The 14047-nt window shown below is 39.9% G+C and overlaps 1 protein-coding gene across 1 annotated transcript in view; it reads right to left on the bottom strand.

The window, feature by feature from the left end:
• Window positions 1–14047, bottom strand: part of LOC126161438 (farnesol dehydrogenase-like) — a 74477-nt gene that overhangs the window by 12214 nt on the left and 48216 nt on the right. Inside the window, exons 4-5 of the mRNA XM_049917239.1 lie at window positions 13453–13582; window positions 3358–3501 (exon numbers count right to left, since the gene is read on the bottom strand). Of these exons, the coding sequence (XP_049773196.1) occupies window positions 3358–3501; window positions 13453–13582 (274 nt within the window). The remainder of the gene's footprint in view (window positions 1–3357; window positions 3502–13452; window positions 13583–14047) is intronic.

Genomic DNA, 14047 nt, shown 5'->3' with positions numbered 1-14047 from the left:
AACACCGTCTGAGACTTCGTAAAAATATCTGCAGAACTTATTTCAGGCTTTAGCCAGCTTTCTGTACCTGTAACGATTTCAGCTTCTGTGCTTTCTATTAGCGCTTGAAGCTCAGGGACTTTCCCAGCACAACTACAAAAATTTACAACTAGAATTCCGACTGTTCCTTGATCCAAGCACGTCCTGTATTTGCCATGCACCCTTTGAAATTGCAGCCCACCCCGTACTTTCCCGAGGACTTCTAACCTAAAAAACCGCCCAGTCCACGCCGCACAGCCTCCGCTACCCGTGTAGCCGCCAGCTGAGTGTAGCGAACTCCAGACCTATTCAGCGGAACCCGAAACCCCACCACCCTATGGCGCAAGTCAAGGAATCTGCAGCCAGCACGGTCGCAAAACCATCTGAGCCTCTGATTCAGACCCTCCACCGGCTCTGCACCAAAGGTCCGCAGTCGGTTCTGTCAACGATGCTGCAGATGGTGAGCTCTGCCTTCATCTCCTAAGCAAGACCGGCAGCCTTCACCAAATCAGATAGCCGCTGGAATCCAGAGAGAAATTCCTCAGATCCAAAGCGACACACGTCATTAGTGCCGACATGTGCCACAACGTGCAGCTGGCTGCACCCTGTGCTCTTCATGGCATCCGGAAGGAGCCTTTCCACATCAGGAATGACTCCACCCGAAATGCACACCGAGTGCATACTGGATTTCTTCCCCTCCTTAGCCGCCATATCCTGAAGGGGCCCCATTCCGCGCCAAACATTGGAGCTCGCAACTACCAATAAGCCCACCCTCTGCGATTGATTCTCAGCCTTCAAGGTCCGGGCGTCCTCTGAAACAGGGCAGGCAGCTGCATCTGGCTCAGCCAGAGACAATACCTGAAACCTGTGTGTCAGACGCACCGGGGAGGCTTTCTGATCAGCCTCCAGGGACGTCTTTGGCTGCCTGCCATGCCTTGGAACGACCTCCCAATCAACCACAGGCGAGGACTCAGCCCCACTGCGGGCAGCAACCGGGGCAACCACAGCGGCAGACCGATCTGGGGACAGACAGAACGAGGTTGACATCCCCGTGATACCCAAGTCCAGCTCCCCACATTGGCAACAGCCTCAAGCTGCGCGACCAAAGTCAGCGCCGCCTGCAGCTGTGAGCGAAGGGATGCCAACTCAGCCCTCATCCGAACACAGCAATCACAGCCCCTGTCCATTCTAATCGATGTTGAACAAGTTACTGAAACACGAGTCCGTGCCTAGATAACGCAATGGAAACACGCAAATAATGTATGAACTAACCTGTACAAATGTCTGACGACAGCGCTACAATCTGCCTGAATTTACGGTTACAGTAACTAAAACTCGAAATTACACCTCCTATACGAAACTAACACGAAATATAAATAAGAATCTACGAAGTAAACACAGAAAAGAAGCTATATACGTATCTTTCTGCGCTGTCGATGTGCACCAACTGGGAGCTCATTACGTGCGGGCACAACGTAGTATCGTGCTTGTAGGGACTCGGTCAGGTGCGAACGCTGCTGGCGAGCTATGTTTGTGCCCCTCCTGAAGCCCGCCAGAGTCTAGCGTCTGTTGTCTGGTGTGCACACAGATTGGCAGCTTGCTTTTTGTGGTCTGGCAGTGTAAATAAGCACGCTGCTATGTTCAGCAAGAGTAGGGGTTTCTCGCTTGTGGCTGACTTTGGTTGCTAGACTCCAGGCATCGTCTACCGGGTAGGCGAAGACATGACCACTGCTGCCACCAGTACTGACTACTAATTAATGTGACCACCATCAGACGCTTGAATAACCACCTTTTGCACTGCAGACCATTGCAGGACTTGCTTGAAGAGAGTTAATGATGATCTGGAAGGAACTGACAGGGATGTGAAGCCATCCTGATTCCAATGCAGTGGCGAGCTACGTTAGGATTCTCGGTTGAGGATCCATGGCGCGAACTGCCCGATCGAGATGGTCCAAAACATTCTCTATTGGGTTTGGATCTGAGGAGTTTTGTGGTCATGAAGAACGATAAACTTATCCTGGTAGTATTCGACCCGTGCACATACATTGCGAGCTCAGTGATACGTTGCATTGTCCTGCTGGTAGATGCCACTGTGCTTAGAAAAACAAACTGCTTTTAGAGTTGGACATGGTCCCAAAGATGCATTCCTGAATGACGATCAATGTTTCCGTGGCATTCCCTAGGTGATCTCAACATTCCTCAGAGCATAATGCTTCCCAATTCGACCTCGACGCTTTGGCGTGTAAGGCGTAAAACGTTTGAAAGCAAAGACTCTCTGTCCAATGGGGTATAAAACGTGACACATCTGAAAAGGCCACCTGTCTCTACTCAGTAGACGTCCAGTTGTAGCAATGAAGTACAAATTCCAGCCTTCATCGCCGATGAACAATAGCACCAGTGCATGAACTTAGATGCCTGCTATGGACGGACATATGCAGAAACGTTGGCTGAATGGTCGTTGAGGAGATACTGTTGGTAGCCTCTTGGTTCATCTGGGCAGTCAGTTACTCGACGGTGCTCCTCCTCTTGCCTCTTCACATCTCTGCAGTCGTAGTTCACACATGTCATCTATGGCCCGTGGTGCACAACAAGGCCTCGGCGCCAGTTTTGGGCCCGCATCTCGTGGTCGTGCGGTAGCGTTCTCGCTTCCCACGCTCGGGTTCCCGGGTTCGATTCCCGACGGGGTCAGGGGTTTTCTCTGCCTCGTGATGGCTGGGTGTTGTGTGCTGTCCATAGGTTAGTTGGGTTTAAGTAGTTCTACGTTCTAGGGGATTGATGACCAAAGATGTTAAGTCCCACAGTGCTCAGAGCCATTTGAACCATTTTTGAACCAGTTTTGGATTGCGCCATTTTTCCATGCACAGTATAACCACATCGGCATGCGAACAGTTTATAAACGTAGCCGTTTCGGAAATGCTTCCACACACGACCCAGAAGCTAACAATCATGCCCTTTCGAACGTCAGATAAATCGCTCCATTTCCGCATTACAACGACTGCTATGTTCACCGCATTCCTCCAATACGCCTTATATACCCTCCATTGCTAGTGCTGCCATGTGCCGACCGTGAGTGGTTTATTGCACGTTGACATCGAACATTGGCGGTGTTCACATTAATGTGAATCCATGTAAGTATAGTATAACTTCTAACACTAAAGCATTGTAAATTGTTGCTAATTTGTATTGCAACATATTTTTGCCATACCTGTTGCCTAGTAGTATTCAATGCTATGACGAATACGTATAGCCACTCTATGACAGCAAATACTTTCTGTGGAGGTCTCTCCTTTCCACATTTCTGTTCCGGTCTCAAACTGATTGTACAGGACAGGGACTCACCTGTGTGCGTGGGTGCTGTGAGAGCATGAAAATGATGGCCTCTGCGATGTCCTCTGGTTCAAGAAACTGGCTCTCCCAAAAGTCGTCTGGTAGACCAATCAGCGGGTTAAAGAGCTCCGTCCTCACAGGTCCCGGAGAGACTTGCTGTTGGATAAATGAATGTACCAGGGTGAGTAACTACAACTAGAGTGAGTAATGCGTACAACAAAGGCGGCAAGATCCAAGTTTTGACTGGTAAGTAACGTCAAGTAACCCGCTTTCCTGCTTCGTTTCGTTGAATGTTAGCTGATTTCAAGGCTTCGCTGCTGTAGGGCCTGTGTTTATTTTCAAATAAGAGTCTTAGTAAACAGTAATATCTGTACAGAAAAGCGGCACAAACTTTTCGCCGTGAAATGTAAGAATGGGCAACATTTATTTGTTGAGAACGCGGGCTTACAAATTATGACTGCTTGCACAATCGAAAGCTTATCACTTTCAGGTCTGAAATAGATAAAAAAGTGTAGCGCATAACAAGTTCTATCTACTTCCAATACTTGCAATATAAACAGGAAAAAAGGGTCAAACAACATACAGTGAGTATCGGTATTCTACGATAAGATGTTACATGTTGTACATCAAGTACTGCGTCATTAAAACGACTGCGTGTTTGCGATGCTGCTATTTAAGATAAAAAGATGCATGAATTAGTTAGAGCCCACCACCGTGTGCACAGTTACACAGTGAAGTTTATCCTATTAAAACAAAGTTAAACAAAACATGAAAGAAATTTGGCCAGTTAACGTATTGTAGTAAAAGAGTTCCACAGCCGAAATTATTTTATCTTCTTATATACTCTAAGCACATTATAATTCTTAATGAGCAGGCTGTTAATTAATGATTAATTGTGCTCTTTATTAAATTACGAAATAGTTTTACAAATAATGTGTGAGGTATACAAAAGGGCCGGCCGGGGTGGCCGTGCGGTTCTAAGCGCTACAGTCTGCAATCGCGTGACTGCTACGGTCGCAGGTTCGAATCCTGCCTCGGGCATGGATGCGTGTGATGTCCTTAGAACTACTTAAACCTAACTAACCTAAGTTCTAGGGGACTGATGACCTCAGAAGTTAAGTCCTATAGTGCTCAGAGTCATTTGAACCCAACTACACAAAAGGAACACTGTTAGATGGAAAAATAACGTCACTAATGGCTGCAATAAATTTAATCGGCGGCACAACGTAATCTTTCTGCTCTTCTGTATTCTGCATTTTATTTGACAAATTATTTCGTAATTTCCTGACAAAGGCCGTTCCTGTCAGGCGGCCGCCCTAGTCTTGCCTAAGAAGGCCCAAAATTTTAGGGGCGGCGAAGGGCGGAAAAAAGTAATTCAGTTAAATATTGTAAAGCCGAAGATTAGCGGAAAAGTTACTAACGTATTATGATTGTCCAGTAAATGTAGGATGAAGATGGATGTTACTTGTCATGTGAAATACGTAGAACGTAACAATAAAGTATTATCATTCAGAGTATTACTTCAGATAAATCGTAAATTCACTCATACGGGCCAGCACATAGTACGAAATAAAGATGTAGCTTTGTTTCTGGCATTTCACTGGGATTCTGTAGAAGGAATATTCCTTCCTCTGTACAGTAGATTTTTGGCTTCAGATTGTTTCCCAAGTCCTGTAACTTTGCTTGAACATGTACACGTTTAATGTAAAAAAAAGTAGAATGAATAAATAACTTGCGTTACGTACGACCACTGTGAGCAACTCAAGGGCTATAAGCTACCACCCACTCCTATTTTAGGGCCACTGACTCAATGAAGGAAAAGAGCCAGTGCTTTTTGACAAACACATCCATGCCTCACAGGTGTTCAAACCAGCACCCATATACGACGAATGATCAGAAGCCAGCTCAGACGACTGTAACTTTTATTAGCTGCCCTGGTGGTAAACTACTCTGAACAGAATAGGGAAACAAGACGTCATTTATTTACGTAATCGCAAGAAAGTGGGAGCTGAAAAAATATTTATTCCTCATTATACAAATATTTCAATTAAAACAGAAACGAAATAAAACCACAGTTGTCCTGAAGACAGTTGATGCTTCAGCATACCTTCTGCGATTATAGCATAGTTTCTAAATTGAAGGAGAAATTCATTCACCACAGAAAATACGTAGTTCCACACCTTTATTAGTCCATTTTCTTGCAAAAAATATACTAAATAATTGATGCTGAATTTCGTTGCAGTGGTGTATTCAGTTGAGCTCTAGTTCAATTTAAATAGGAAGAACATGCTAAATATTTTATTCTAGAAATTTCAAAAATTGAAGATAGTCTTTGTCCTCATCAGTTCTAAAGTAACTAAGAAAGTGAGGATATTTATTGAATACAGAGAATTAAATTTGAGGACTCACCTCGAAAAATGAGGACGTCTGATCACCTTAATTCAATGATTCAAAGTATAATAATTCCTGTTGTTGTTCCGTTGGATGTTGTTGAGAGTGGAGAGGGGGGTGGGATACGAGGGAGAGTTGGGGTAGTAATAAAGGAGGAGCGTAATTATTCAGTTTCCTCCTAACGTTGTAAAACACCTCGCAATGGTCCTCTTCCTCACCTGAACTTCATATGAACAATATTTTTTCTGTTCATGTTAGATCAGAATATGACTGTTAGGACAATCGAAGCTAGTCATACTATTTTATAAATTCGCGATCTAGACAAAGGTTGCACTGAAAGCTGAAAACGCTTTTCACATTCTTGACAATGTCGAGCTCTTCAAAATAAGAAAGTGATGTTTACTAATTTACATCAAGGCGCCAGTTTATGGTAACTTTTATCTCATTGTGGCACGATTATTTCCACGGAGGACTTTACCGTGTTAGTTGTCTTACAATTGATTTATGGAACATCGAACTGTCTAAACTATTTGGAACAAAAGCAAATTACGTCCAATATCCACATTATAATCAGATCTGTATTTGTGCTGGTTGCGTAAGTCTTAAAATATACTGATATTTATCAGAATCAGGGTTGATAGCAATTTCAAGAGAGCAAGGGGCAAAAGTATACGTGACAGTTTTCACTTTCACATCAAATTTCAGCTTTCAGCTTTCAAAACAACTGAAGTTATGACAAACTAACTGAACCTGTAGTGACAGTAACTTTTTTGGCGGGGACTGACTGAAGAACGTTTATGAAAAAAAAAACACTGCAGTGTGCACCTGTAAAACCTTCTGGATGTTTTCGAGAAGTGAGAGGTCCACCTGTTTCATGTAAAAAATTAGTAAAAGAATTATTGCAATGCATACTATGGAATTGCTACGTATGAATAATTTTGAAATACATTACAAAATGTTGTTGCTTCCGTAAATTTACTTTCAGTAAAACAGATAGACTAAGAGTAAATCTGAATGGAAAAATGTATAGGAGTACAAGGTATTTTCCTCATTTTCTTTCAAACAGACGTCTGTTTACCAATATGTGACTACCGAAATAAGAAAATAATATCCCATATATGGATATCAAATACCACGTATAATATACATAAAAATAATAATTAACGGAACCTGTAGGACAAATGTGTAAAGCTGCTGGGAAAAGAAAAAAAAATGAATCTCTGTGTACCTGATCAAATTTTTTTTTTTTGTGTGTGTGTGTGTGTGTGTGTGTGTGTGTGTGTGTGTGTGTGTGTGTATCAGTGACACACACACACACACACACACACACACACACACACACACACAATCTCATCTCAGCGATGTCCATTAGAAAAACACACAGAGTAGGCATTCCTATAAAATACAGCAGAGCTGTACAGGACGGCAAACACAAAACATTTGATCGAACAGCGCATGGGAATACTGTGGGTGTATAGAGTTCAGTGGGCACACTGTGAACCTGCAGTACGCTCATGCACTGATCAACAATGCACAAGAGAAAACTGAAGAAACAATCACACATAACAAATGTTGCTGCTTTCAACAAAACGGAAGTAACGAATACTTTTTTTACAGATATAAATGTGTACGTAACGAAATTCATTACTTGAGTGGACGTGTGGACTCCCAGTGGCCGTAACTTCCTTATTAACAATAAGAATGGAAATATATTTAGGTCATATAGAAATTAAGATACAAGTAGATGCACTTTGATATCTACAGACATTCTCATCTACAAGTCAAGAAATAAAACGAATATTCAAGAGAGATGTAGGGAATTCAGTTGTTTTAGCTACAACCACCAGTGAAAATATTCAGAAAATATCCTTCATCACCATCTGAAATTTTGTTAGTGGAATTCTGGTTCACTCCTTATGTAACTCATTTCTGTTTAGTGTCATTCATAGTAAATATGAAACTTCAAACGTATTGGTGAGATTTTAAATTTGAAAAGAAACGTTTTTTATGTGCTTAAGCAACTTGGTCAATTTGTTTATCTGTAAAACTGGAACCAGGAAAATGAACAAATCATACAAGAAACATGAAATGAAAATAGAAAAATATGTTGAAGTTTTCATCCCACAGAAGCATACTGTAAGATAAGTAAGTTGTTCTTGCCTATCATCAACTTGTAAACATTGTGTTAAAGAGCATCACAGCACGTATATCACATCACAAACTGTGAGGTACACAACTGTTCGAGAGTTCAAAAGGAAAAATGATGTCCATAGTTATGGTACAAAAAGAGAAATGGCCTTCATTACACTTTTTTAAAACAGATTTAGGCTGAGAGAATGATGCTACCACAATCAGTGATCCTTCAGCTGATGACTGCAATTCTGCTTTGCAGAATGTGAATCATTAAAAGAGTAACGTAATTTTTTTCTATGTTGTAGATCGATTTGTGTCTATCAACATGTAGCAAATTTACAGCAACAGTATTACACATTTCTTAAATTACATACTTTCGACTATGTGAATCGTCCTGTAAATTACAGCGTTCTTCCTTCGCACAATTTCTTAGCAATCTTTGTTATTCAATTTTACTAAATGTAAATAAGTAACTATTGTCTTCCGGTTCTTTTCGAGTATAGAATGGGGGTATGACACATGTAAAAAAGGTTTTACGTGAAGGTGTATGTCTAGCTTCTTGGAAAAAGATTATCTGCATCCTCTAAAGAAAGACATGAAATCTATGAATCGACAGTAAAAAATTGTAATTTGAGTAATCAGAATTATTAAAAACCAGAAAACTTACAGAAGTAATCATGTGAATCTGCTGAAAAGAACCTAAAGCAGCTCAATCATAACTATATGATGAAGAAAATATGTGTTTCATCAGAATAGAAACTAAGTACTACACATATTTAAAATAAAAGAAAATCAGCCAGCACTGAACTATTTCTACCAAACTGATTACTACCATTAGAAAGCAAAAAGGTATTCATCTCTGATGATTATCACGATTTAGCCAAGTACTGTGGCAAATAACGTAGGGCTAATGTGGATTAAATAGTTCATCAATAAAATGCGACTGCCTGTAACTAAAAAGAGTTTGTGGAAACGTTTTCTTTCCTTAATTTGATCAAACTGAAGTATAGTTACATAATTTGATTTCTATAAAATGTAACAGAAGTGACAAATATTCTACAACAGTTCTATTTCTGGGATAAAAGTGTTTTCAGATCTAAATTGCTGATCTAAATTTCTTGTAGAATCAGACTTCCATTGTCAGGAATAGTTTTCCAGTAATATATAATAAGAAAGCCATTATTTGTGGTAAATAAAGAAACATTTTGTAAGTAATAGTTGGCAATATTAATTTCGGCATTTATAACAGTTGTTTGATATTCGCATGTCCGTACTCCAATTGCTATTGTGTACGCTCTTAGATACGAATTTCATCAAACCTAACCTCCTAGACACTGTCAGGAAGTCTCAAGTGTTACTGTGTTTGAAGTGATAAGTTCCGTTTTTTTTATTTTTGGAATACAAGAAATGACAAGCAATTTAGTGAGGAGTAATAGAATAAATAGGAATGTGTTTATATTGCATGAGTTAAATGAAAAATACGTTAGTATATTGTTTACCTAGGAAATTCCTCGTCGGTGCTGTGGTCCACATGTTCCTCACACTTTTCTTCACAAATGTAATACGTTCACATTTGCAAGAAATTGAAAGAGAATTTTAATCTTGTAGAGAAGGTTTACGTACGTCATTTTGAAAGAGCCGCTGGAGATCATAAAAAAAATGGGCACTTCGTACAGGATGTCCGAAAAAATTAGCATTCAGGGATATGACAAGAACGACCACGCGAAGCAAAAAAAAAAAGTGTAGTTAAAAATGGGCTCCAAATTGCACACCCTAAAAGCTGTGAGCACTTATGAAATGCCGGCCGGTGTGGCCGCGCGGTTAAAGGCGCTTCAGTCTGGAACCGCGTGACCGCTACGGTCGCAGGTTCGAGTCCTGCCTCGGGCATGGATGTGTGTGATGTCCGTAGGTTAGTTAGGTTTAATTAGTTCTAAGTTCTAGGCGACTGATGACCTCAGAAGTTAAGTCGCATAGTGCTCAGAGCCACTTGAACCACAGCCACTTACGAAATAGCGGTCATGTGCTTCACAGTAGCAAAGGTGAAAAATAGTAAACATGGCCTCTAACGTGAGTATCGTAGGAGTTACGAACACTAATTTCTTGTTCGAATAATCGGACCTGTCATATTCGTGAATACTGCCCATTCCTTCTGCGACACATTGTGTATATTACACAACCCGTCGTCGTAAATTATTAATTGGCAGAAAGGAAACAGAAAAGGTTAGTTGCTGTACATATGGTACGGAGAACATAACATACATCAAAAGACTATATCTCAGATTGTTATTTCTGTGTAATGAATATTCTGGCAGTAACAACCGAGAAATGAAAGAAGTACGTTGATTATCGGACCTACCTTCTGCACGAAGTCCTGTGCCAACCTCTGAAAGGTTTTTGGATGAAGAAATCACTAGTGACAGCGAATTATATCTTCATTTCCATATAACATTTCCTGAAAGATAGGGTCCTCTGTACCAGGACAGATGTAGTGGTTCAACGCCACACTGCCACGCACTAAATCATACGAATCTGCCTGTGTCATAGGGGTAAGTAAACAAAAGGCAGTACTGTTTGGTTCAACGTTAAAAGAATACAATCTTCTCCACAGAAGTACCAACATAAGCTAGTTTATTCAGAGAAAATATTTTTATTTCTTCTACTCCAATGTGGGGTAGGAGGGGGGTGGGGGGTGAATGCTGATGTATTTCAACGATGTTGCAGGCTTAATGAAAGCATTCTACTTCAGATACAGCCCACGGAAGTTGTTGAGACTGTTTATAGACACGTCGAAAATGTCTCGAAGGGTGGATTGCTCCACAATGAGAATAAAATGCCCACAGTTCGTAACTTTCTTCAGCCAGACTGGCGTGTGCAATTCGAAGTTAAATAAATACAGTAAGCATAAATAAAAGATTGTTTCATTCCAATCAACAATTACTTAAAAATCGTTGCCAAAGGTAGACACAATACGCTGATTTTCTGTGTGAGTAGGATAGGCGTGACATAAAACCTCACTACATGAAGAAAAAAGTAGCCTTAACGAAACTGACGACGAACATTTTTTCCACCCTCTTTCGAAAGTCTGGTAGCTCCTAAAGATCTCCTCCTTAGAATTCTTCACGTCAAACTCGGATTAATTAAACAGTTTGCAAATACACCTTTTATTCTCACTGTTGGAAGATGAGGAAATTGCCAAAGCGATGGGTCAAATCGGCAGAGGATTTTCTTATCTCGTTGAACAAACACTCGGATCAGAAACTTCAGCTAGATGGAAATTATGAAACATGCCTGATTGCCATGCTCATGTTTCTGCTTCAAAGTTTTAGGAAAGTGTTATGAAACCTTCTTTGAAGCGTAACTACGTTCTTGTAATTGGAACTAGTCAAATGATGATCGCTTATCAAGATAACGGCTGCAACATATCATTACAAGTACATTTCTTAGACTCTCACTGACTTCTTCACAGAGAGTTGCCGCGATAAATCGGTCCAAAATGTAGAAACATTCCATAAGGATGTGCTAAAGAAAGTAGATGCCTACAATGTTGGCTGAATATTACTGGAGTATGATTCGAGACAGGAAAAACATTCCACACAACAGAAAAAAAATAGATGTGTAATATTGTGTTGGCATATTTGTATTGTTTTTCTGTATACCTCCCTCTAAAATATATGCTAGAAAGTGAATGATTTTCCAGAATACAGCCTGGGGGATTACCTTCCTAGGCTTTCCTGATAAAGTTGAGTTCGAACAAGAAATAACAGCGTGAAGCATTTAAATTAAATGAAGTCCGAAAAAAAAACAAGTTTACATTTATATACTAATATTTGTCCATTTTTGTTAAATTATTCTTTTCTCTCTGGAAATAGAAAAAAACTTTTGTAATTATCTTTATTCGAAAATATCAACACCTAGAAGTACAGACAAGAGAAGGAAGTTACGAACTTGTGGCTAAGGAAAAAGGGTAATTTATTAGGAGTACTCAGTAGATAAACATTTACCAAATTTAAATTTTGTTAAATTAGCTAGTGACAGAAAGTACCTTTGGAGATCATCAACTTTAAAAAGTGTAGTTCGTGGTGTGCTGCATTCTATCCACAAAGTGTGTAGGCAAAAATTGGTAGATCAATTTTTTTAACTTAAAACAAAAAATAATGGCCTTTCAAAGAAGTATCTCTGAAGAAAACTTGAAAATGATAATGTGACCTATAGCTTTGCTATAATTACAGTTATTTGGCCCAAAATGTGTAGATGAATTTTGGTGTTTCACACTGCACATCTGTTTGAACGTGATAAATAGTGCAATGGTTTTGTAAAATGTAAGCAAGGTGGTATCAACATTGCAAAAGAAAGATGGGAAAGACAGATGTTTAAAATATGTGAGAAAGATGTATGGCACACAAAAGTAAATATCCTGTGTTTACTGGTTTTTTGAAAAATGTTTTCACACCTGTTGCAAGTATTGCAAATCATATCGGCAATAGACAGACGATCAGATATATTTTAAAATTATAGTCAGCAAAGAACAAAAATCACAGACAGCAAGACTGAAAAATTTAGGAAGCATTCATTACATTATCATCGTTTTATCATCAGGATTATTATTACAGTTGTGAGTGTTATTACCCTTTTCTCATGAATATTCTTCCAACATTCAGCAGGAAGTGTTAAACTGTCATTTGAACCAGACAACAGTACACCATTGATCATATAATTCATTTTGATTGGTTCCCTCCCCAAAATCAACCAACCTAACAGTGAGGTCATTATGGAAGGAAGTCGGCCGTGCCCTTTCAGAGGAACCATTCCGGCATTTGTCCTAAGCGATCTGGGGAAATCACGGATAACCTAAATCAGGATGGTCGGACGCAGGTTTGAACCATCGTCCTTCAGAATGCGAATTCATTTTGAAGATTGAGTGAAAATCCAAATCAAACAGTGCACTTACACAGTGTTGATCACCAACTGCAATAAATAAAATGAAGCTGTTTCAATTTAAAAGCTGATGGCTGCACAAAAAATGTGTGATGGAAACGGTTTTGTAAACAATACTATGTATCATTAAATGACATGCCTTTTTATACATTGGCATGGCTTTCTTAATTTTATACACTGGCATTATTATACACTGAATTTTTATACACTGAATTTTTATACACTTAGTAGTGCCGCCTTCATAGACGCACAGTGTTCTGGAATGAAACGGGTTACTAAGGTGTTCTTGTCAATTACCCCATTGCTGAAACTTTCCCCTAGGTAAAATTTGAACAGTTAGCACATTGGTACTTCGAAACATTGAAACTATGTGAATTATAGCGTCAATATAAATATGAAAGTTAAGTTTGTGTTTAATGGCTTTCCTTACGTGATCCTAAGAGCACGTGGCAAAAAGGGAGCGTTCTGTTATAACGTTTAACGTATTGCATATCATTAAAGGAAGTTATTGATAACTTTAGTGAAAGTCGACACCAGCTGACCTCAAAAATTTAGATCTATTCAGTAACAATAATAAGAAGTGTATGAGTTACCTTTTTGCCTTCTAAGTTCTAGTGTTTATAGTGTGCAGTACTGAACTGTACTTACTCCAACTCGTATGCTGCTTTTCCTTGCAACCAAATCCTTTCTTAATCCTTCGAGCAGTGCCTTCACAGCCACCTTGCTAGCGAAGTATGTCGAGTTCCCAGAGTCATTTACTGGCACATGGGAGGCGAGGCTAATAAACAGAGACATGTATACGTTTTAATAGTCACAGAGAAACATTCATCAGAAGCAGATAACACAATAGGTGTAAAACAACGCATAGGGGTATGGATAGACAGGCCTGAATGGCAAGCGTTTGGCTCTCAGAAGGGTCATGTGTGAAGCCTTCAATGAGTAACGCAGCAGAATCTTACCGAAAGCCCAGTACACTCTGTTACCACTGACATCTTGTAAATGTGACCAAAGTTGCTCTCCAGACACTGATGGTGGACATAGGAACCGAAACTGAAAATCATCTGCTTTTCCTTTGTTACCTTCAAATTTTGCTTTATGAAGGAAATCCCAGGAGTAATGTCCCAGTCTAATTCACACCACTGCAAAGATGAACCAAATAGATATTACCGTCACTGGTGCTGAGAAGCAACTGAAATCGGTAAAACTAAATAATATTTCAGGGCCAGTTGTTATCCCTTTCAAA

Source organism: Schistocerca cancellata, chromosome 2 (genome assembly GCF_023864275.1).
Source record: "Schistocerca cancellata isolate TAMUIC-IGC-003103 chromosome 2, iqSchCanc2.1, whole genome shotgun sequence".
In the NCBI taxonomy this organism is placed as follows: domain Eukaryota; kingdom Metazoa; phylum Arthropoda; class Insecta; order Orthoptera; family Acrididae; genus Schistocerca; species Schistocerca cancellata.
The sequence above is the reverse complement of the archived record's forward strand: the minus strand, read 5'-3'. Positions and strand labels throughout refer to the sequence as shown.